The sequence below is a fragment of the Gobio gobio genome (genome assembly GCF_949357685.1).
Source record: "Gobio gobio genome assembly, chromosome: 17".
NCBI lineage: Eukaryota > Metazoa > Chordata > Actinopteri > Cypriniformes > Gobionidae > Gobio > Gobio gobio.
The window spans coordinates 28,921,625-28,946,690 of NC_137110.1; the positions used below are offsets into that span (position 1 = coordinate 28,921,625).

The window sequence follows — 25,066 nt, forward strand, 5'->3', positions numbered from 1 at the left end:
CTTAGGAAGGTTGCCTTTGGCATTATCAACCAAGAATCTTATAGTTTGCCAGGTATAACTGGAACTTCCAGTAGGGGTTTTATGGTCAGATGAGACTAAAACAGCGCTTTTTGAAAATAAACACCAGAGGTGGATTTGGAATAGACAGCGATGGCCATGTAGAAAAGCCCCTCTGTTAAGCCCCACTGTGAAGTATGGTAGTGGATCTTAAATGTTGTGAGGCTTGGCTTGCTTAGTTGAGGACATTTAATATTTGGTAATATTACAGACATGACTGCACTGACTCTATTGGATGAGAACTGAACTGAGCTGGATGAGATCACTGTTTTCTCCAGAGTTCCTTTATAGTATTGTATTGTATTGTATTGTATTTCTCTATTGTATAAAGCGACATATAAATAAAGGTGATTTGGCTTAATTTATTTCCAAAGGCGACTTTATGATACAAAGTATCATAAACTCCAAGTTCCAGCGGATACACCTGAATGTTACAGGAAGCTTAAACTGGGCTGTGGTTTGATCTTTCAGCAGGATAATGATCTTAATGATCTTTGCACTCTAAAAAAAAAAAAAAAATGGTTTACTGCTAGGAACATAGCTGTCCCCTGACCTAAGCCACATAGAAAACCAGTGGAATAAGTTGAGGAAGAGAGTCACCAATGACTTCTGAAAATGAAGGATCTGGAGAGATTCTGTTTGAAGGTCTCGGAATACGATACGATGCAACAAGATAATCAATCTTATTTTAGGAGAAATCTTGGCAAAGGGAGGTGGTACAAAGTATTACATGAAAGGATGCCCATAATAAAATACATATAATTCAGAAGAAAAAAAAAAGTATGACTTATTTTACTTTAATCAAAAGTTAAATTTTTGTAAATACTAATATACTAAATGACCAAGTGGATAAACACCAAAGACATTTCTTCCATGTTGTTTTTTGCTCATTTACCAGGAGTACCAATGATGTCAGCCTGGATGAGCTAGTGATGTGGGTGTAACTGACATGTACTAGCCATTATCCTCGTCTCCCAGTGGAACCTGAAGGGAAATTCTTTGTTTTGGTTTCCTTTAGCATGAGCTAAAAGTGACATTATTTTGTCAACTGATAAAAACGTTTTGCCCAGAGATGAAAGCATGACTTTATCTTTATCTCTCACGTGAGCTGATTACCAACTAACCCCTTCAGTTTGAGTCACATCATCCAATGCAGTGTGACAAAGGGTACAAAAAAACAGTTTCAACTTAATAGAGAGAAGTTATTGAGGTATTAAAGTAACAAGATATTTATCACACAGAGAAATTCAAACAAATAATTTTACTTTATTAAAAATGGGATAACTCAAAACAACCTTGTGAAAAGCATGTGGTTTTTAGTACCGACTAAACACACAGTACAGCATTGTAAAAAAATAGGACAAACAATCAAACACATTAGAGGAAAGGGAAATACATGATTAAATGAGTGTTTTAGGAGAATATGGGTGGAGGAGGCAACAGTATTTCAGAGTGAGGTAAGGGATTGCTTGGGGTGACTGACTTCTGCTAGTCCACTGGGTCAGGAAGATCATGGTTGAGTTCAGCATATTCTAACAGGGTTTGCTACAAAAAAACAAGCACGAAATTGACTGATGAGATGTGTCATCACTTTCAGAAATCAGATTAAATGATTCAAGTTAGTTAGATTCATTCAAGTTAGTAACATCCTCAAAAAAATAAAAAACAAAGTTAAAAATTCAGTTTAACTTAAACCGTCTAGATTTACTTCTGTCTTCCTTTCCTCGTGCGTTTTACAGTATTTATGAGGTCACTGTGTGTGTGACTGCTTTCTGTAAATTCTGGCCCTCTGTTGGAGAGGAAACCACAGCCCTGATATTTGTTCCTATCTGGAAAGTCTGAATGGTGCTTCCTACTTCACTATACAGAGTTTACAAAACACACGCACACACAGACACACACATTCAAGTCCTCTATGTGAGTGTTACATTCTCCCATATCTTAAGTCTCATCTTAAAAACCAAATCACATTTAGTGGTCAGGTGCAGGGATGTGTCATGCTTCTGCATAACACATGTAAGATATTAGTTATAAAATAAATGTGTTAAGAAGTCCCAGATTGCTGATTGCTGTAAATGTTGTTGATTGGTAAATAAACAATGTGCACACTTGTTGAAGTAATGTTTGATTTCGAGTCATTTGAAAACAACAGCTAAAAGAAAGCACTGTTCACTGTTTGTTGTATTTTCAAACACACCCAATCTACATCTACATACAAATTATACTGGACATTTTGAGGTTTTATTATCAAATTAAGTTTAATTATTTTAATGTAACAAGTGGTCCACAGTAAATCATACTAAGTCAAACAATAAACATATTTTTAACATTATACTTTCTAATTGGTTTAAACACACTGAGACACTTTTTTTTTTAAAGGTCAAACAGCAGGATGGAAAAATGGAAAGAATCCAAATATTGTTGCAGGAAATGGGTGATCCACTAGCTTAGAAAGTTGTGAGAATTGAAAGAAGGGAACTTACATGGTTAATGTGCTCAGGATCCCCTGTGTAAACAGAAATATGACTTAGAATATGAAAGCCATTTCAACAGCCCATTGCTCTGTGTGTTTGCATTACATATTTTTTGTGTAGCTACTATTTGTGTGTGTATGTGCTCTCTTAGCTGGTTGTACCTTGAGAGGTCTGAAGCTCACTGTATACAGTATCTGTGCCTTTTCTCAGAGGAACTAAAGAACAAAATAATATGAGGGGTTTAAAGATGCAATTTAGTATTTTATCCTGTTTTAATTTTTTATTTTAATATATATATTATTTATTCTTGTGTAAAGAGTCAAATGCAAACTGTAACTGTAATTCTGGATAAGTGGCTATTAGAGCTAGCAGTAACCTAATTAGCCTGGCCTTTCCTGTTTATCTCTGTAATTAAATCCAGGGCCCTTGATAATTTGGATGGTTAGGCCCTACCCAGGAAGTGGCTTTTCTCTAATCAGCTCATGTATGGCAAGATATCATAATCTTCCTCTTCAAAAGCAAGAGGAGTGAGAGGAGAAAGAAAAGAGATGGATATAATTTTAAAATATTAAACTTACTTTGTGTAGGATCTACAGGTTGAGGATGAACCACCTCTGTGTATTCTACGTCACCTTCATTCTGGGACTGTAGGCTGTCCTGATCAGCAACATCTGGCGGAAAAAACAAACAAAATCAAGTAGTTTAGAGATATTTCAGGTACATATGCTGCAAAAAAATGCAGTAGTTTAGAGAGTGCATGGGAATCGGCATTCAGGTCATTACTTGAGTGGTGACATACCTGGAGGTCTTTCGCTCCAAACACTCTCCTTGTTATTCACCTCCACTGAAACACAGCAAAAAAGAGTGCATCAGCCAAGATCAGTTTCATGCCACTGGTCTCAGCTGAAATAACATTAATTCTTATCCCAAGCTTTACCAGAATATTTTAATTTCAGATTTTAGACAATTGAGTTACCTTAGATGTTAGGAACGAATGTAAACACACACACAAATGCCACTTTAGTTTAAATGTTCTCAACCAAATTTAAACCCTCCCGAATTTCTCACCAAATTTATAAGCTCATCTTTCCCCATGTTAAACAAATTTAAGGATTAGTCAGTGACATTTTGTCCATCTACAATGTTTCAAATTTAGCTACAACCACTGTATTTACAAAGCCTGTGGCCTAATTTTAGAGACATTGCATCTGAAGTAAACTATTTGGTCTGGACACTAGTGACTGTGCTCTAGACAAGACAAATACAAAAGCAGGAAATTGTACATTAAATTAATGCCTATGCAAAGTTGCCATTCAAAATGTTGTTTAAACCAGGATTTAAACCACCAAATGAGGTGAATCTTAATAACAAAATTATTTTATCTGATCAAATTTCACAAATATGTTACTGGATACAGACTGGATTAAGACAGGCATTGACAATCTTTCAATAAGAGTGAATAAATTCAAAGTGAGGAACTTCCAAATAAAGTATTTTATTAGATTTTAGATACCTACCAAATCTCATTTTATGTACCAACTAAACACGTACACACAATCGTATAAAGTAAATAATGCATTAACATGGATGCTTTTAGTGTAAAATTAAACAAACATCGATCAAAAAATATATGATGATGAAAGCAAAAACATATACATTATGCAAGCAAAGCAGTTAAATCAGAAAAAAGCACATGGTGAACAGATGATTCAGATTCTGTTAAGATGGATGAGACAAACTGCTGTGATATAGGTGAGTTCAACATTTTTCTGCTGTTGTAAGGAGAAGATGGGGCAGTTGATTGAAATACTTTAGTTGCCAGCACCAAAAAGTGACAAAATTTCATGACAAATTGAACATTTAGATATTGCATAACAACAACAACAACAAAAATCTTCACAAATCCAGTTTTCCTTTTTCAAAAAGAAAGTATGATCTGAAAATGTAATACAATCAGACGTGGTTCTAAAATTCCTGGGTCTCTTAATCTAAAACTCCCTGCAAAGTTTTAACCCTTCACTACACCATTTGTTGGGATTCTGTAGTTGTGTCGGTAACACTTTACTTGAAGGGGTGTGCATAAGACTGACATGACACCTTCACATGTCATGAATATGAAGGAGTTTGTAGGCATGTTTAGTGTTTGTAGGCAAGTGTCATTCGCTCAATTATGTCATGTGGTTGGTCAAAACCAACCACATGACAGTTTAATGTTAACCCATAAAGCTAAATTGTTTCTTAAGTTTGATAATTAATCTGCTATGTCATGTTTATGACAGGTTATGTTGTCTTATTGTAATATCAAGTTGTCATGACAAAGACACTAACAGGTTATGATGTATTGGTTTATGTCAAGTTGTCATAACTAAGACATCTCAAATAATGTCATCTTTGCATTAAAAATTACATAATTGAGCGAATGACACTTAATGACAGTTGTCATAAACATGCATACAAATGAAGGTGTCATGTCAGACTTATGCACATCCCTTCAAGTAAAGTGTTACCGTTGTGTTCATTCATTTTGGTGATCAAGTCCCATAGGTCACCTTCCCCGCCAAGTCATCAAAGTGTAGCTCTGCGTGTGGAATTAGACAGTGAGTTTGGCAACTAAATATAATGGTCATAGATTAACACATGCATAAGTTATGTAAACACAGATAGAAAAGTCTGAATACTCCTGGTCTGTTCTCTTGACTCATGGAAAGGATGTGTTTGTTTGACCGAACAGCATATGCTCAGAAACAATGAGGTTGCTCTTTAACAGGAAGTAGCCTAAGTGGGGGGAGGGGGGCACTCTGTAATTGTGTGGACAGTTTAATAAAGAATCAAATTAAATATTTTTCACACATTAGTGTCAGCTCCCCACCACTGACTTGAGATGAGCTCCCTCATCCTTAAAAATAAAACATGGAGAACCTTTTCCTTCCATGGAACCTTTCCATTACAAAAGGTTAAAAAGGACTAAAGCTTCTTGTTAAGGTTATTTAGATTTAAAAAAAAAAAAATTATATATATATATATATATATATATATATATATATATATATATATATATATATATATATATATATATATATATATATATATATATATATATATATATATATATATATATATATATATATATATATATATATATATATATATATATATATATATATATATATATATATATATATATATATATATATATATATATATATATATATAATGTATATATATAATGTATATATATATACATATATATATATACATATATACATATATACATATATATATATATTTACTCTAAGAAAAAGGGTTAGGCTATTTTAAGAACTGTTCACTGAAAGGTTCTTTGGAGAACCAAAAATGGTTCTTCTATGGCATCGGTGAAAAAAACCTTTTTGAAACCTGTGTAGCTTTGGCATGCCCCAAAAGAACTTCTATCCACATGGCCAACTGTTTGGTGTCTGAGTCCTTGAAAGAGTCCTTCAAGGTAGGATTTGTCAGTGTTGCAAGAGTTTTGGTCTGAAAAGGTGAATGACCACAATATGGACTAATGGTAAAAAGAGTGAAAGAATGAATGGAGTGGATGACAACTGGGAAACAAAAATAAAAATATAAAGAGGCTACCTGTGTGGGTGCTATATAGGGTGTCATGGGTGAGACTCAGGGTTAGAGAGTCATCTGATTTAGGACTTGAAGGCTTTCTGAGGAATGGTGAGAGAAAAATCAAAACGTATTAAATATTTTCCGCTACCTAACTTTCTTAGTGGTCTATAGATATAATAAACTAGGATTCCTTTTAAAACAGATTTGTCTGTTTATGACCATGTGACTTGTACAGGCATGGTCAGATGAGTGTAGTGACTTTCTAATGACACAAAACCCCTTAATCTTGTCCCTCTAATGTTCTCAACTCAAGACCAACTTATGCATAAGCCAGTCAACTCACACTGATAGTTTGGCAGCCATCTTTCTTTTACCTGTGACAGAGAGAAAAGTTGAAAAGGGAGTTTTGTTCACAAATCAGGCATGTGTGCAGCTTATGATGCAGGGGGGCTGTAGGTCTCTCTACCTCGCTTGGCCTTGTAGCCCATCACGACAAAAAGGACCAGCAGCACCACTAACAGCATGCAGAACACAGCAATCAAAACCTTTTTCCACTTTGCCAGGCTCACTACAGGGAGAACAGAGACGGAGAGACATACAAGAATAAGATATTGACAAATAACATGGACTTTCTTTATCACCTTTAAGATTTTAAATAAATATTTGGTTTCTTTGAAAGAACAGATCACCCATAAGTTAAATTTTTTGTCAACATATACAAGTCTTTCGAAACCTGTTTGACTTTCTTTCTTCCGTGAAGCACAGAAAGGGTTTTTAGTAACAAAATGTCCAAGGTGCTCTTTTCCATACAATAAAATTAAAAGGTGATCATGACTGTCAAGCAATATTTTCATTAAATAATGCCTTTTAATGTCAGTCTCTTCCTCACAAAAACACAAAAACATATTGCATGACTTCAGAAGATTTGGAAAATAATCCATGACACAAACTTTATGTCCTTAAAAGGGGTCATAGACCAGAAAAAAATAACAGGTATTGTACATAGAACATGTTGTTCTAAAACAATGGGTGAGGTTTAACTTTGATGAAAATCCTGAAGCAGCAAATGGTTGGGACTTTTTTGGAAACTTTGAGACACAAAAAACAAATGAAACTCTGTTTATGCTGAAGAAAGATGAAGCTCACCTTTGACTGTGACAATGTCACTCTTGCTTAGCATGTCTTCCCTGTTAAATGCCTCACAGTGGTAATTTCCACTTTTTTCTCTGTTCACTCTACTCAGAACAAATGAAGATGAATTACTTTGAACTTCTGTGGTGTGAATTGGTGTGTGATTGCTGTCATAAAATCTAAATCTGATTGGTGGAGAGCCTTTTGAAATGCCACATATCAGGGTAACATCATTACCCTCTTCAATGTTTTCGGGAACTGGAAGGACTGTCAGTAATGGCTTCCCTACTGGAACTAAAGACAAGAGAACAATGAACTCAAATATGTCTGCAGGAAAAATCTAATTCTATGCCATTGTTTAATATGGCCTAGCCTCATGCTTAATATGTAAAATTACATTATGAAATAAATGCTTTTCTCCAAAACATGTTGGCCATAATTATTGACACCCTTTTATTAAATGATTTTATTGGGTTTGCTGCCAAAAAGTTTTTCTGACCATAGAATCCGGTCCCTTTTGAAATATAGAAATATGGGAAAGGGCACCACTGGAAATATATATATATATATATATATATTAGATGTTAAAAAAAAAAAAAACTAACACTGCATTATTAAAATTTGGTATCTTTGAAGACAAAAGTCTCAAATAATGAACCATATAAGGGAACAGGCTTATTTTTAAATATTTGGCCTAAAAAATTATATTTATTTACTCCATAACTTATTTTGTGCCAACAATTTGTGTAAAGTCTCCAGTTATGTAATACTGGTGTTCAGTAAAGGAGCAAAGTCATAAAATACATTATCTGTTTTGTTTTGTTTTGTTTTGTTTTATTGGCAGGTGACATGTTAAGGCTTTGACATGTAGAGACTTCAATATTATTTGTTTAAAATATATATAATATATATATTAGGGATGCAACAATACAGTTAGTCCACGGTTCAATACATACATCGGTTTTTAACCACGGTTTTCGGTTCGGTTCTGATGGCTTGTCACATCAGTTTTTTGCTATTCTATTCTTAAGCAACAGGAACAGCAAGAGGTTAAGGAGAAAAAAAGACTATTTTTAAATGCAATACTCTTTCTTTATTTTACTTAAAAGAATTGAAAAACCTTACTTAAACTTAGCTTTACTTAAAAAAAACCCTGTACACATTCCTAGTGTATTGTATAATATATATGTATATATATATATATATATATATATATATATATATATATATATATATATATATATATATATATATATATATATATATATATATATATATATATATATAAAGATTTACACTGGCAGCTCAGAGCTGTACAGCAGCATTTAAGTATGAAATTGAATGAATAAATGTAAAAATAAAACACTACATAGACTTCACTATAAAATATACACTGATTCTTATTAAAGCTACTGTATTAAAGTTTTTCAGTCAAGAGCAGTGAGTGATTTTCTCTTTGTCTTTTGTTGTTGTATTAACAGTAAATGGATAGTTCACTCAAAAATGAGAAATGAATACAGGTTTGGAACAATATTAGAGTGAGTAAATAATGACATAATTTTAGAGGTGAACTGTCCCTTTAAGGACAGCGTGTTCACTACTGCACTGCTGTCAATTTAAGACCTCCGTGACACACGCCGATTTTACTTTCACTTTAGACATAACCAATTGTATTTATGTAAACCTTGTGTGTATTTTAAGGTAAGACTACTTAGTCCAGTAAATACGTGTTTGACATGCGTGTAGTGCGCGCGCTCGGAAAAGCGCATGTTATGAAACCGGCAAGGCTGTAAAACGCATGCAAATAATGAACTTTCGTGATTGTGAATATCTATAGTGTTCCGTGAGTATAACTCTACCACTAACGTGTGATGTGAATGTATGTCACATTGTTCAGTATATTGGGATGGAGGCAAATTATAGAATTTGAAGAAAAATTTCTAATTAAATGCAAAACCGAAGAACCGCAATTCACAGATGCGTACTGAACCGTGAAGGCCGTACCGAACGGTTCAATATTATATTGAGAATTGTGGCATCCCTAATATATATATATTATAACTTCCAGGACTATGTGTTCTACTGTGAGATCCACAATGAGCAGGAAATAGTAAGTGCTCCTCAAGAGTTAAAGCTGTCCATGGCACTGCATGATTCATTCAGAATTATACAAAATCCTGACTGAGTTGATGCAAAGTGAGGACACAATTTGTATAGCCATTTTATAGGGGGGTGGGGAGTGGAAGAGCTTCCTAAGCAGACAGACATGAGATTATCGACCCAGAGCAACGGACTAATGACAATGCGTATCCAGTGCACCTGTGGCAAAATATGTAAGAACCAGAGAGGCCTGAAAATCCACCAGTCAAAGATGAGATGCAAGGAGTAACAGAGAGTATCACAATGCACAGATTTTCAATCTGGTGAGACAGAGGAGGAGCAGGATCAGGAATCAGCCCACAGTACCCAAAGCCTCCACATGGTGCAAGCTGTGCAGCCGAACATAGCATTGGAGACTGCACAGATCAGATGGCCTAGAGCCAGCCAAACATTGGCAAAGATTTGATGAGGACATAGACCTGGCATTGGAAACAATAGCCAAAGGTGATGTGGAGAGGACATTGAAGACAACGATGGTCATGATAGTTGCAGTTGAGAGATTTGGCATAGAAGAAAAAAGGACCAAACAGCCATATGTTAAAAATAACAGAACCAACAAGATCCATAACCGTAAAAAAAACAAAAAACGTAATCCGTAAAAACTAAAATCCGTTAGGAAACAACATAAGCTGGCAAACGAGGAGGAAAGGGCACCACTGGAAAAATTACGAGTGATGCTGAGGAAAAGGCCCATAACCCTGAGAAGAGCAGAGCAACATCAGAGGCGTAGAAGGGAAAGAGCATGGAGGAGAGCAGCATTTATTTACTGGGGGGCGTATTACAGAAACTTTCTATCTTGGGTCTTAACTTAAGATATGATAAGTTAATTTAGGATTTTTCACAATTTCGTATTACAGAAGCAGATCTTAACTTGATTTAGGATTCTTATCCTATCTTACAAAATCTCATTTTATCTGTAGTTAGGAAATCTTAAACCCCTCAATCGAGTTCGGTAATCAATTGTCAGATCTGTTACCTAGCAACCAACAACGCGCAAACTGCTTCTGAGGTAAATCTAAAATCAAAACGGAGAAACAACGGCGTGCTTTTAATTCCAGTGCGGCAGAAATTGAAGCTCCGTTGAAAAGTTAAAGCCTGTTTTATAAATCGCCTTTTGCAAAAAAGAAAAGTAGAAGAATATTAGTAGAAGAACTTGAAGAATTAACTGGCATAAAGTTTGTTTGACGTTGTTAGACGTTCGATATGAGCAAATTTAGGGACTGTCTCTAAAGTTACGTACGACATTGGTATTCACATTTCTAACGTCAATAGCATTTGAACAGAATGACTTACAGTATCAAAACCAACTGTAAAGTGTTCATCTTGGTGTTTGATGCACTCATTTTACATATTCCGTTCAAATGCTTTTGAAGTTAGAAATTTGTAGGTACCAATGTCGTATGTAACTTTAGAGACTGTCTTTATGCCAGTGAAGAACGACCGGTAATGCTCCGTGGCGGCTCGTCGGCCTCTGTAATGTTGGTCGCAATTCGTAAACTAACTGCAAAATCATATGTCGTGGGAGTCTGTAATAATTTACAAGCATTTTTATCATCGAAGCACAGCACATCCTCTGGGTTTTCCAAAAGTAATAAATGTAACGCTCTCTCGAAAAATGATTTTTGTACTGTGATTTTTACTGTTGGATTTAAAAAAGGTTTGAAGTTAGGACACCAGTGGGGTCGTCCTAAAGTTAAGACAGCTTTTAGGATTTTTTGTCGCGTTAGGATGCTTCTGTAATACCCGTTTCCTATACATAGTTAAGATAAGATTAAGCACTTAAGAAATGTCATTCTGTAATAACTTGTCCTACATGTGGTCCTGACTGAAATTGCCATGGTTACCAAACAGATAAGATAGGATTCTAAGGTTAAGATGTTTCTGTAATACGCCCCCAGATCTGGTAAATGCCTATGGCTCTATTCCCCACAAAGTTGTTGAGACTGCTCTGCAGAAGCACCATGTTCCTGAAAGCATCAGAAAGCTCATCAAGGACTATTACAACGAGTTCCACCTGAGAGTTTCAACAGGGCCAATAACATCAGACTGGTGCAGGTTGGAGGTTGGCATCATTACAGGCTGCACTATTTCAGTCACCCTGTTTAGCCTGGCAATGCACATGTTGGTCAAATCTGCAGAGCCAGAGTGTTGAGGCCCAAAATCAAGATCCGGAATCCGCCAACCACCCATACGAGCCTTTATGGATGACTTAACAATTACAACAGAGTCAGTACCAGGTGCTAGGTGGATACTGAAAGGGCTGGAGAGGCTGATGAGGTGGGCAAGAATGTCCTTCAATCCTGCAAAGTCAAGATCTGGGAGTGGGAGTGTCTCTGAAAAATTCTGATTCTCAATAGAGAACATCCAAATCCCAACCATCACGGAGAACCTTATTAAAAGTCTCGGAAAGATATTTGATGCGACACTCAAAAACAAATTTGCAATAAGATACACGTGTGGGGAGTGTGAGGAATGGTTACAGAAGTTGACAGGAGTGGCCTTCCAGGGCGGTTTAAAGTTTGGATCTATCAGCATGGCATACTACCAAGAATCCTCTGGCCACTGCTGCAATACGAGTTACCAATTTCCACAGTTATTGAACTGGAGAGGGTAGTCAGCCGGTTCCTGCGAAGATGGCTTGGTCTACCTAGAAATATCAGTAGTATCGCGGTGTATGTGAGATGGTGGTCCAGTGGGTTAAACCATGGAACTGATATGCATGGAACCATGGAACTGATATGCAGAAGGAGCGGTCACCACCAGTGTGTCCTTGAGCAAGGCCCTTTCCTCCATGTTGCTCCAGGGGGATTGTCCCTGTAAGAAGGACACTGTAAGTCGCTTTGGATAAAAGCGTCTGCCAAATGCACAAATGTAAATGTATGGGAGATAAACTTAGACTCCCCTTGAGTTCAAGGTAACACGAGTGAGAGAAGTGCTGCAGTACCGCAATGAGACAGCAAGGCGCCTGGACCAGATGGGAGTAGGTGATAGAGTGAATGATCATGTGGAATGATCTCTGGAAAATGGATTCACAGAGCATAAAATTCCTTAGGGCTGTCTATGATGTCCTCCCAAGCCAATCCAATTTGCACCACTGGGGCCTTGAGGAACAACCAGCCTGCCCCCTTTGTGAGAGAACTGGCACACTTGAACATATCCTGAGTTGCTGTAGTAGAGCTCTCGCCAATGGTCAGTTGCGGCATGACCAGGTCCTCAGGACAATAGCAGAAACCATCTCAATACTCTTAACATCTGCTGGAGGACATGGCTGAGTAGGAACGCCATTCACTATGTCAAAGAGGGAGAAAGACGAACTGGTGAACACAAGAAGGCAACTGGGCTTCTCTTTACTGCACAGAATTGGAGGATGGAAGCAGACCTTGGAAAGTAGATGCAATTTCCTCCCCACATCACTGAGACTACACTGCAGGCCTGACATTGTGTTGTGGTCAGACTCATCAAAAAATGTTTTGATGCTTGAGCTCACCGTACCATGGGAAGAAAGGATGGAGGAGGCCTGTGAACGGAAAAGAGCAAAGTATGAGGAACTGAGGAGTGACTGCCAAAGGAAAGGTTGGCGAGCCAAGTATTGGCCTGTGGAGGTTGGATGTCGGGGCTTTGCAGGCCAGTCGCTGTGCAAGGCATATATGGCACTCGGAATCACAGGAGAGAGATGAAGAAGAGCTATTCACACCACCACAGTCGCAGCCGAGAAAACGTCTAGGTGGATTTGGCTAAAGAGGGCATATTCGTGGGTCTGATTGACCCTGGTCAGGTGAGGGTGAGGGTGTATGATACTCGAAAGACCCGGAACACCCTGTGACCCCAGGTAATATCACTGATGATGTGCTCTAGTGAAGCATCATTAAGATGTTTCTGTAAATATAATTAATGTTTAAAATTGGGAGAAAATTTGTTTTTCTTCGATACATCAGTAGCTGTATGAGTATCAGTGATACTGGCCTTCATTCATAAAAAGATGCCATTAGACAAGTATTTAAAATATACTGTCTTTATGTTGTTTCTTGTGATTAATCACAGAAATAATGTGACAGAAATCAAGTACATTTTTTTAATCGATCCACAGCACTAGTATGTGTGTGTGTGTGTGTGTGTGTGTGTGTGTGTGTGTGTGTGTGTGTGTGTGTGTATGTATGTACAGTTGCAAGAAAAAGTATGTGAACCACTTGCAGAATCTGTGAAAATGTGAATAAGTTTAACTTAATAAAAGAGATCATACAAAATGTTTTTTATTTAGATACTGTACTGAATAAGATATTTTTCATAATTTTTTTTACATAGTCCACAAGACAAAAAAATTGCTGAATTTATTAAAATAACCCCGTTCAAAAGTTTATGAACCATTAATTCTCAATATTGTGCGTCGTTCCCTGGATGATCCACCATTGTTTTTTTGTTTTGTGATGGTTGTTCATTAGTACCTTGTTTGTCTTGAGCAGTTAAACTGCCCAATGTTCTTCAGAAAAATCCTCCAGGTCCTGCATATTCTTCCGTTTTCCAGCATCTTTTGCATATTTGAACCCTCTCCAGCAGGGACTGTATGATTTTGAGATCCACCTTTTCACACTGAGGACAATTGAGGGACTCAAACACAACTACTAAAAAAGGTTGAAACATTCACTGATGCTCCAGAAGGAAACATGATGCATTAAGAGCTTATTGAATGAAAACTGAAAACTTATTGAATTTGAAGATCAAGGTAAATTATACTCAATGTGTCTTCTGGGAAACATGCAAGTATCTTCTCTTGCTTCTGAAGGGCAGTATAAATGAAAAAAAAAAAGATATTTTAACAAAATAGAAACATTTGGACATCATCCTGCTCAAGAGTTTCGCTTTAAAAGCATTGTGTTTCCTTCTGGAGCATCAGTGAATGTTTCAACCTTTTTAAGTAGTTGTGTTTGAGTCCCTCAATTGTCCTCAGTGTGAAAAGATGGATCTCAAAATCATACAGTCCCTACTGGAGAGGGTTCAAATATGCAAAAGATGCTGGAAAACTGAAGACTGTGCAGGACCTGGAGGATTTTTCTAAAGAACATTGAGCCATTTAACTGCTCAAGACAAACAAGGGACTCAAGAACAACCATCACAAAACAAAACAAAAAACAGCCGTGTATCTTCCAGGGAACGAAACACAGTATTGAGAATTAATGGTTCATAAACTTTTGAACGGGGTTATTTTAATAAAATCAGCAATTTTTTCGTCTTGTGTACTATATGTAAAAACATTTTTTTTAATGTAAAATATCTTTTTCAGGACAGTACTAAATAAAAAATAACGTGCATTTTGTATGATCTCTTTTATTTAGTTACAATTATTCACATTTTCTGCAAATGGTTCACATACTTTTTTTGCCACTGTATGTATGTGTGTGTGTGTGTGTGTGTGTGTGTGTGTGTGTGTGTGTGTGTGTGTGTGTGTGTGTGTGTGTGTGTGTGTGTGTGTGTGTGTGTGTGTGTGTGTGTGTGTGTGTGTGTGTGTGTGTGTGTGTGTGTGTGTGTGTGTGTGTGTGTGTGTGTGTGTGTGTGTGTGTGTGTGTGTATGTATGTATGTATGTATGTATGTATGTATGTATGTATGTATGTATGTATGTATATATATATATATATATATATATATATAAACCATATCGCCAAAAGTTTTAGGACGTCTTCCTTTACATGCACATGAACTTTGATGTTCATTCTTAATCCGTAGGGATTCAAATGGAGTTGGCCCATCCTTTGCAGTTATAACAGCTTCAGCTCTTCTGGGAAGGCTTTCCACAAGGTATAGGAGTGTGTTTATGGGAATTTTTGACCATTATTCTAGAAGCGCATTTGTGAGGTCAGACTATGTTGGACGAGAAGGTCTTGGGGTATAATTTATATTATTATAAATAATAACAATCCAACGCTCTCCATTGACTTTGTATTGCGTGAAGCGGCCTCCTTGTCATTTCTGACTTATAACAAAAAACAGAACAATGTCTAAAAGCTGATATGTGACAACGTGTACAGCAAACAAGCTAAACAAAACCCAGACACAAAAACCCCGTAGCTGTTGACCCAAAAAACGAGTGTTTAAGAACAAAAAAGTTGATACAGGCAATTGAGACAGAGCGCAACACTGAGAACTACACCCACTTGAGGGGAACGTACAGGAAATATCATATATAAAACTGACATTTGGATATTTGACTTAACAGTGACAAAATGTCACTGTTATATATATATATACTGTATAACAGTATATATATATATATATAACAGTATATATATATATAGACATATATATATATAGACACATGTCCTCTTCTAGGCAGATTCGTAACATCTTTAGTTGATTGGAAATTATTGCCCAAAATGACGGTGGAAATGGGAACTTTCAATGCTTTAACTATTTTCTTACAGCCACAGCCACTTTCTATTTTGTGAAGCTCAACAATCTTTTGCACATCAGAACTATATTCTTTGGTTTGGTCTTTGTGATGGATTATTAAGGGAATTTGTCCTTTGTCCTCATATTTATACCCCTGTGAGTCATAGCAAGTCAATTTCAGGTTCCTAGTCACCCTGGTGTGCTAAAATAATTAAATATTAATGGGAATATACTTCAGAGATATTTTACTCAGAGATATTTACATAGAAAAAATTCTGTGGGTGCCAATAATTGTGACCAACCTGTTTTGGAGAAAAAAAAACATTTATTACATAAAGTGATTATTTTCATTTTCAATGAAAAGTTAGATATTCTTACTCTAATCTAAATAAAAATGGTAAAAACAGACAAAATGTCATTAACAATAATTATTGTTTTCATTGACAAACAGTTCTTGAAACTACTAGAATAACCAAATGAATCACAATTAATTATTTAATTATTCATTAGTTAATATATCACCACATTCCTGTTGGTTGAACTCACCTATTACAGTCACATTCAGTAGCCTTTCACTCATCTTGATTGAGACTTGACCGTTATTCTCCGCTTCACAAAAGTAACTACTAATGTCTGAAGGACTCGATATCAGGGCTAAGAAATTAGCCTCATGAGAATAAAACACCTTGGTCCTATTCAGAGTTATGTTGTTTTTCTTCAGCGAGAAGGTAATTGGCAGAGTTCCATTCACAGAGTGGCAACGAATCCAAAATGGTTCATCCGTGATAACAGGACCATCAACTGTGATCTCAGGCTTTGAAACAAGCACTTAAGAGAAAGAGTGGTTAATTAATACTTTTATTTTGATCAGACTTTTTGGTTAGTTTTCCAAGACAGAGTGGATGACAAGTTACAGCTTACCTTTTGCTCCAAACAGCACTGTCCAGCTCTCTTTGCTAATCCCTTTGGCTTTAGCCATACACATGTATTTTCCATTGGTCACTTTGCCTGCAGTACCACTGTATCTGTTATAATTTATTACAGGTGTTTTGTCTCTAAATATTACATATGTTATATCCTCCCTTTGAATTCTCTCTGAGGCAAAGCTGCTAATTTGACAGCTAATGGTGAAGTGTTCTCCTTCAAAAACCTCAGCTGGATGAATGCTCAGGTCAGGCATTGAGAAAAGCTCTGAGGCAAAAAATAAGCAAGTTGTTATCAAAGTATAATACATTTCAAGTGTTTGACAAGAAGTTAAAGTGTGGAGGCTAAAAAATTCACAAGGAATACATTATGAAACATCGATTAGCATTCAATATCTCTCACCTTTTACAGTGATATTCACTGTGGAGGATTTATGAACAACACCGAGTTTTGAAATGCACTCATATTCTCCAGAGTCATTAGCCTTAGCCATCATTTGGTAATCTTTTTGTGTCATGTTCAAATCAAGCGTGGTGCGTCCATGGGTGAAAATGATTTTGAGTTCTGAATTTCTTTGGTGAGTCAAATCCACTCTGCAGCTGAAGTTTATGATATCTCCTTCAATGACATTTGTTGATGGCATGGCTTTGATTTCAGGTTTGATCGTCAGCTCTGAATTGGAACAGAATGTGGACATATTTAAACTTATTTCCAGGATGAACAAATCCATTAAATCTATTAATAATCCATTAATGACTGAAGAAAAAAAAAAAAAAAAAAAAATATATATATATATATATATATATATATATATATATATATATATATATATATATATATATATATATATATATATATATATATATATATATATATATATATATATATATATATATATATATATATATATATATAAATATTTTGGTCTACCTTGAATGTGAACACTAATCACATTGCTGTTGTTGGAATTGTCTACTGTGCCACCCAGATTAATGGAATAGTAGCAAAACATATTCACAGTTCCTTTATTAAGGGTCAGTTTATGCTCAACTTTGGGACTATCAGTGGACTTCCGGTAGAGTTCCTCAGGTCCATCTCTAAAGAAAAACGTCAAAGAACCTGTTTCTCCCTCTGCTGCACAGATAGCAGTAACATCATCTCCTTCTGTCAATCTCAGTTTATCCACTGTTAGGACTGGTGTCAGAAGACCTGCAGACAAATCATTTTTATTAGGATTCAATAACAAAATCTTCCAGACATTGAACTGATGTCACTCTACCTTTCACTGTCAGGTCTTTGACACTGCTCGCCTTCTTTTGGTTCTCAATGACAACATCACAACTGTATTTCCCAGAGTGGCCAACTCTGGCATCTGGTATAGAGAAGATGTTGTCTGTAGCATTGGTCTGGTCAGTATTTAGCGGGAGATAATCTTTGTAGAATAGGTATTTATAGTTGTGGTGAGACCCAGGGCTGTGGCTGACTTCTGCCTGGCATCTCAGTGACACATTTGCACTTCTTTGAACTTCATTCCTGGGCTGGATAATAAGTTTCACACTTTTTATGATGGGCTCTGAGGAGAAAAATAAAGTGGTAATCCTGCACAACAAGAAATCAATTCTACTCAAACTGCTACCAACTACAGTTAGAACTGCAGTGGAATACTGATGGATTAATCAAACTTCCTTTAACAAAATATTCAATCCTTGGACTCATAAGTCTACAGTATTGTTCTTAGCATATTTGTGGTGAATTCAGCACAGTATTTAATATCCTTATGAGAGAAGTACACAGGGAGGATTATTTCCGTCTTATTATCTTTCTCCCTTTTGGTAGTGGTGCCCATGGGGGTCTCATTATGGTATACATAAACATTGGGGCAGGAAGGAAAATAGTTAAACATATTTAGAGGCTTCCATCTCTGGGGATTAGAGCTATTTTAGAAACTTCTGTCCACACCCATTTTATTCTAATTATTAAAACCCACAGACACTGTTACAAATGCAAGCTTTTCTAAAGACCCTGTTTTAAAAAAATAGTAATATATTAGTGGCATATTAAAAGTGATATCAGTATAAAATGTTTTTTTTTTCTTTTTCCTTATATAGATATGTCATAATTATTGAACCCCTATTTAATATTGCTGTTTTTAAATCCCTTACCATGGTAGGGTATAAAACACAATCAAGCTTTTAGGAACTCTATAACGACACGTAATTAGCTTTAATTGTCACACATTCATAAATTCAGCTCATGCATATGCTGAAATTTAGTAGCAGATTTGGTCAAGTCACAAAGAGCTCTCACAAAAGCTATGAGAAGTTGTTTTATTTTTACTTCAAATAGGCTATGACTATAAGAAACATTTTCAAGACACTAAGGGCCCTATCTTGCACCCAGCGCAATTGAATTTGTACACCGACGCATGTGTCATTCCTATTTTGCACCCGCGCAAAGCGCGCTTTTCCCTCCACAGAAGCACGTCGCTAAACTAGTGAATGCACTTGCGCTCCCTGGGCGGTTCAGCGCAAAAAAGGAGGCGTGTTCCGGCGCAAACAATCCCTGGTGCTATTTTGCTATTCCATTAAACAATTGCGCCACTGACCAGAAAAAACCTAGTCTAAAGTCAGTGGCGCGTTGCGCGTTGTTCATTATGCTATTTTAAGGGCGCATGCTTGACCATAATGTATAGCGTGCACAACGCGCATACACTTTGCTCATGTAATCTACACAGATGCAACAGTTATTTTTGCAAATCATAAATTGTTACACTAAAAAAATATTAACACATGAGATGACGGAAATCATTGTGGTGTGCCACGAAGATGTGAACAAATAGGCATAAATCTAGCTTACAAATGATTCAGGCTAATTGTAATAATTAAGGATAAGACCTGTTTGCCCAATAGTGGCAAGACATATATGTATATAAGGACATCTGACAAATTGGTTTGTCCGTCAAGAACCAGGAAAAAAAATCGACTGAAAAACTGAAAAAACTGAAAGACTGAAAAAAAAAAAGACTGTGAAATCACCTTTACCATAATGTACAACATTACAACTTCACTTCTCTGTCTTTCACTGCTCTTACAAGAACATCAGTCTCCTCGGCTGTGAACCGCTCCTGGCGTGCGCCTGGTAAATACGCCATAATAATAGCAATCCATAATGGAACTTGCGCACCTGCTTTTAAAGGGAATGTTGGATGACGCTCGGATTGGTTTATTCACGTTACGCCCAAACCACACCTATGAATAATGAAGCTACTTCAGACCAACCCATTTTAGATTTGCGCCGGGCGCAAGAGCCATTTATCCCGCCGGGAAAATAGCAACAGCGCCGAGACCCGCCCACAAAGTTACTTGCGGTTCGCGCTTTGACACTTGCGTTTCAGATCGTTAAAATAGGGCCCTAAAAGTTCCTAGAGACATAGCATTGTTTTAAAACGCATGGCACCACTAACCATGCAACAACAACAAAAAAAGCACAATTTCATCAAGGGGAATCAAATAAATGTGATCTAGATCAGAGTAGCTGAGAAAAAAACCCTACATTTCCTAACAAAGGTTTACAAGATGATCTGTAGAATGGAAGAAGAAAAAAATTTTCTGAGATCAATCCCTACATTTTTCTAACAAAGGTTTGCAAGATGATCTGTAGAATGGAAGAAAAAAATATTTTTTTCTGAGAACAATCCCTACATTTTTCTAACAAAGGTTTGAAAGATGATTCTGTAGAATGGAAGAAAAAAACATTTCAGTGCAGACTATAAAAAGAACCTAAACAAACATTGACTTCATGCCTGGACAACTTCACGAACGCCACCCAACAAGAGAATATAAAAGGCTGACTTGAACATGCTAAAATGAATTTGGATAGGCCTGTGTAGTTCTGGAAAAATATTCTCTGGAGTGGTGAGACAAACTGTAACTTTTTGGACCGCTGGATTAGCAGTATGCATGGGCGTCACTAGGCCATTTTCTGGGGGGCTCCAGCCCCCCCCCCCCTCCCTAAACTTCTGTCCAGCCCCCCTAAAAAATGTGTGATTAACCTTTCAAAATAAAACTGGCGGGAGGCTTCGTTCCGTCTTTTAATCTGCGTTAATCAGCGTGTTCTTCAATCAGCAGCGGCGTCAAGCAGAGCGCACGTCAGAAGCAGAGGTGTGTGCGTTGATCTGAGCCTCATTGGTCTGTCACCGCTCGTCAATGTCAAAATATTTGAGAAAACCAATCAAATCAGAGTAGGCGGGCTTTATGTTCACGCAGAAGCTGCTGATGCTGAGCATGAATTTTAGCAGCAGGACTCGACGTCAAGTGCGAGATATGTAGCTAAACCAAACGTTTCATATTTGACAGCTGCTTCTTTAAGTCAGAAATGTTAAACAAATGACAAAAATATTCAGCCAAATTAATAAACTTTTGTCTAATTTCGCCATTTTTATTTGAAATTTTGATTTTGAAATAGGCCTATGTAATGTAATTTATAATATAATTAACAAACAAGAAATATTAACAAAGACGGTTTTTTTTTCAGATTAGGCATAAGATTAATTGTAATTAATGTGTGCATATTGTAAATTAATAATTCCATTTGTAGCTCTCAGTAAATAAAAAAGTTTCAGCTTGTATTGGGCATAAGATGTGAATTCATTTAAATAAATTTAGTTACCCAGCTTTCCTGTTGGCCTTCGAAAATGATTCATAAAACATATAAATATCAGTTAAACATATGTTTACTTTCTTCACTGACAAAACTGGAAAAACTTTAAACAGCCAATATCCTAATATGCATACTAATAAGCTACCAGTTAATAGTGAGAATTGGACCCTAAACTAAAGTCTTACCAATTTTATTTTCATACCCTCACTGGGGGCTGAGCCCCCCTAAAATGAAAACCCTAGAATCGCCCCTGGCAGTATGTCTGGTACAAAAAAAGGCAAGGCTTATGAACAGAAGAACACCATCCCAAGGGTCAAACATGAATATGGGTCAGTCTTGTTATGGGAAGTTATGGGAAGTCTTGTTGCTGCAGGAAGTGAAAATCTCCATGTGACCGGCGTTATGGATTCTTTGAAGTATCAGGACATTTTGGCAAAGATTATGATGCCTTCAATTCATAAACTTAAGCTTCACTGGAACATTGGACTTTCAAGAACAAGGATCCCAAGTATACATCAAAATCTACCAAAGCTTGGTTTAGGGATCTGTATTGGAATGTTCTTGAATCTTTGATTATATTTGAAGAAAGCAGTGGCAGCACAAAAACCAAAGAATATCAGTGTGCTTGAAATTTTTGCACACAAGGAATGGCATAAGATTCCAGTAGAGAGGTGTCAGAAGCGTTTAAGCCCTTACAGGCAATGATTATTTGATATTAAAAAGAATAAAGGATTCCCTACAAATTCTGACTTTTGGGGGTTGAATCATTTTGTATATCGATATTTATAACCTTTTTATTATCATCACATAATAGTATAATAATACCATAAAAACGGCATGTATATTAATTAGACAAATTATAAAGCCTATATATACATGCAGTTTTGATGTCCTCAGACAACATTAAATATTTGGCTATTTCTTTATTACAAATGGACATGGACATTCAACATCTATATTTACGTTTTATATTTGTACAAGGGAAATAATATGTACTTAAATGTAAGTGATGTAGTTGATAATTTCATTTTGTTCTTTACTACTCCCACTACTATTATTAAAAGTTAACATTTCATGTAGTTCTCTATAAAGCCATGAAAACTTTCAAAAGTTTATCGACTCATATTTTGGCTTATTGATGGGGAAAAACTCTATTTTTAATACGTTTATTGCACTGCAGAACTAAATTAACGAAATGAACATGGAGCTGAAACTTGTACAGTATATATAGCTCTATCAACTAATGAGATAGAGATTTTGATTCAAGCTTATAATGTTTGGCTGTCAAATATAAGAGCATCTTACTGAAAGAGAGCGATGCATCAAATCACACAATCTAAGTTCTCATGCCTCACTTCCCACTAATTTCTAGAACCAGGGCAAGTGACAGTATACATGGACATGAACAAAAACAAACAGCACAAAGTAGCACAGTACCACAAAGCAAAACAAAAATCATTTAGTCCAAATTACTTTTTGGTATTAATGTGGTCAAAATGTTAAAATTCCTTATTACAATTAAATTGTTATTAAACTGAAAACAATTACTTCCCACAGTAAAATTCCACAGATCCCACCATTAAACAATAACATTCTGAAAATGATTATAACATTCTGAGTAATGAGCAGCCTACAGACCTGCACATGCTTCTTCTGCTGATGTCACATGTCGTTGAAGAGGTTGATTTGTTTGTGAAAAAAATCAAGTCAAAAATCAAGATAAATTCATATTCAAACAACTTCAGTATCCATTTAAAGCAGAAACGAGAGACTAGAAATGAAAGGTATCCTTACAGGTGAAGAGAAAGAGGAGGAGAATGGTGCCAATCCTTAGAGAGGGCTGGATTTTCACCTGCATTGTTGAGCACCCGTGTGTGTTTTTCGCTATGGGACAAAGTGAAGTGAGACTGAAGGGAGGAGTTGTGTATGTAGTGCTTCACTTCTGCCTGGTTATCACTTCATACAGCCTCTGCTCTCTTAATTTCACAGGAAGTGAGTGGTGCTTCCTGGGGAAGTGAGGCCAAGAGATGGAATGTTCAAACTGGATAGATTTGCTTCTCTCTGACGAAGCAGGAGACTGGTGCAATGGACAGGAGGTGGAAGAGAACCTGTGTCAGTACTCTTCAAGTAAATACAGAGACTTCCATATCCAGTTGTGAACCAGCAGAGCCTCACAGAAAGGCTAAAACAGGGAAATTATATAAAAAAAAAACATTGATTTTCACTAATGTCAAAACTAATGTTTTGCTTAAATGCAAGAAAAAAAATGTAATGGAACTTATAGTAAATATAGTATATTTTGTTATACACATGTTTTGGATATTGATATTATTATTGCCATTTACCTGTTTCAAAGAAATTTTATTTTTCTTGCTTTTAAAGTAATGCCATATGTTTGAACATAAAGATACTTGGATGGTATGTGATTGGAAAGTACCTAAAATACTTAAAATGATATTGTACTAGACTGTTTATAATGTAAAACAGGATGAAATGAGCAAAAGTTGTGAAAGTTACGTTCCCGAACTTAATGTTTGTAAACCAACCACAAAGGTTAATGAGAGGGCACACAGGGGAGAAGAGAAGGTGGTAAAACCACAAACCGAGACAAGATTGATGAAGACTATAGGAAAGTAGAAGAAGAGTGTAAGACAAAGAGCGTAGGAGAAGTCAGAAGGACATCCAGCTCTTGGACATGAGTCATAGAGATTGATATTTAATTGGAATTCCCCAAAAAGAAGTATAAAAAGACTGAGTGGGGAAGCACTTGTGGTGGCAATTAAATTTACTTAATGTAATGTATGTGCTTATGACAACAGATAACTGATCTTAGTGAAAAAATACTATGTACTGTGTGCTATTGTTGTATAAGTGTCAGCTGAAACAAGCTAAAAGTGTTTTTGCAACAAAAGGTGTTACATGTCTACTAGACATCCTGCTAATTCTAGAAGCAGCTCCTCTGTCTTGGGCCGAAGAGAGATGGCTTTGTCTCCATATATGGTATATATCTTCAATTAATTCAACATAACAGGAAAACACCAGGGTGAGGGTGTGAGTGATGTATTTAAGGCAACGCTATGGGGAGGCTTTCCTTCTCTGCAGAAACTTTGTCTGTATGTGAATGACCTTCTTGCAAGAATACAATACTTCAAAGAAAAGTGTGTTTGGTTTTCATTACAGTCTCACCACTAAATAGATATTAGTCTCTGTTTATCCCGAGGTTTACAGTAGTCTGCCGGATCCAGGCTGTATACAGATTAAATCAGGGCCGGATTGGGACTCATTTTCAGCCCTGGAGTTTCATGCCTTAGACCAGCCCACTTTAGTTCACGACTGACTATATTAAAATAATGTAATTAAAACCTTAGAATATAAGTCTGCAATAGGCGCACTGTTCTCTACAGCCTTGTAATTCTTTGTATTTTTGAAAAATATCATCATTTCCAATTCAGTGCGAAAACAGTAGCCTAAGTTTTTGCTTCACAGTGAAGATTTATTAGAACAGTAAATAACAGGGCAGTATCAGAATCAATTTTCTTTAAGAATTAGTATTCTATCATTAATTATCTCAGGGCATTTTTCATTGAGCAATTACTATTAGTTCTTCTGATTGACAATCCTACCTGCCCCTTCTGGTGTATGGGGCTCATGACTGGAGCTTGGTAACATTACTGGGCCTTGC

The 25,066-nt window shown here is 36.3% G+C and overlaps 1 protein-coding gene across 8 annotated transcripts; it reads right to left on the reverse strand.

Annotated features, from left to right (window-relative positions):
• Window positions 1-1,303: 1,303 nt before the first annotated feature.
• On the reverse strand, window positions 1,304-23,332 carry pecam1b (platelet and endothelial cell adhesion molecule 1b). Of its 8 annotated transcripts, none has more exons than XM_079841372.1 (16): window positions 23,179-23,332; window positions 23,023-23,040; window positions 18,005-18,298; window positions 17,845-17,934; window positions 17,128-17,397; window positions 16,723-16,992; window positions 16,348-16,629; window positions 7,275-7,553; window positions 6,595-6,696; window positions 6,472-6,502; window positions 6,150-6,226; window positions 3,331-3,375; window positions 3,110-3,202; window positions 2,693-2,746; window positions 2,541-2,563; window positions 1,304-1,602 (listed from the first exon to the last, which is right to left on the reverse strand). In XM_079841372.1, the coding sequence occupies exons 1-16, from the start codon at window positions 23,240-23,242 to the stop codon at window positions 1,546-1,548; spliced, it is 2,049 nt and encodes a 682-aa protein (XP_079697498.1). In that variant the 5' UTR covers window positions 23,243-23,332; the 3' UTR covers window positions 1,304-1,545. The 8 variants fall into 8 exon arrangements, 5 of the variants coding, with proteins under 5 accessions (XP_079697498.1, XP_079697494.1, XP_079697495.1 ...); XM_079841368.1 differs by having other exon boundaries at window positions 17,656-17,934; XR_013818337.1 differs by lacking the exon at window positions 6,150-6,226 and having other exon boundaries at window positions 17,656-17,934.
• Between the last annotated feature and the right edge of the window lie 1,734 nt (window positions 23,333-25,066).

What these genes read in the sequence shown, in the direction of transcription:
- pecam1b (XM_079841368.1), bottom strand. Translation starts at nt 23,242, where the DNA reads ATGCAGGTGAAAATCCAGCCCTCTCTAAGGATTGGCACCATTCTCCTC. An exon ending in ATGGCTGCCAAACTATCAGT is followed by an intron (nt 6,227 to 6,471) that starts GTGAGTTGACTG and finishes ACCATTCCTCAG; the next exon opens with AAAGCCTTCAAGTCCTAAAT. An exon ending in TTGGAGCGAAAGACCTCCAG is followed by an intron (nt 3,203 to 3,330) that starts GTATGTCACCAC and finishes TTTTTCCGCCAG; the next exon opens with ATGTTGCTGATCAGGACAGC.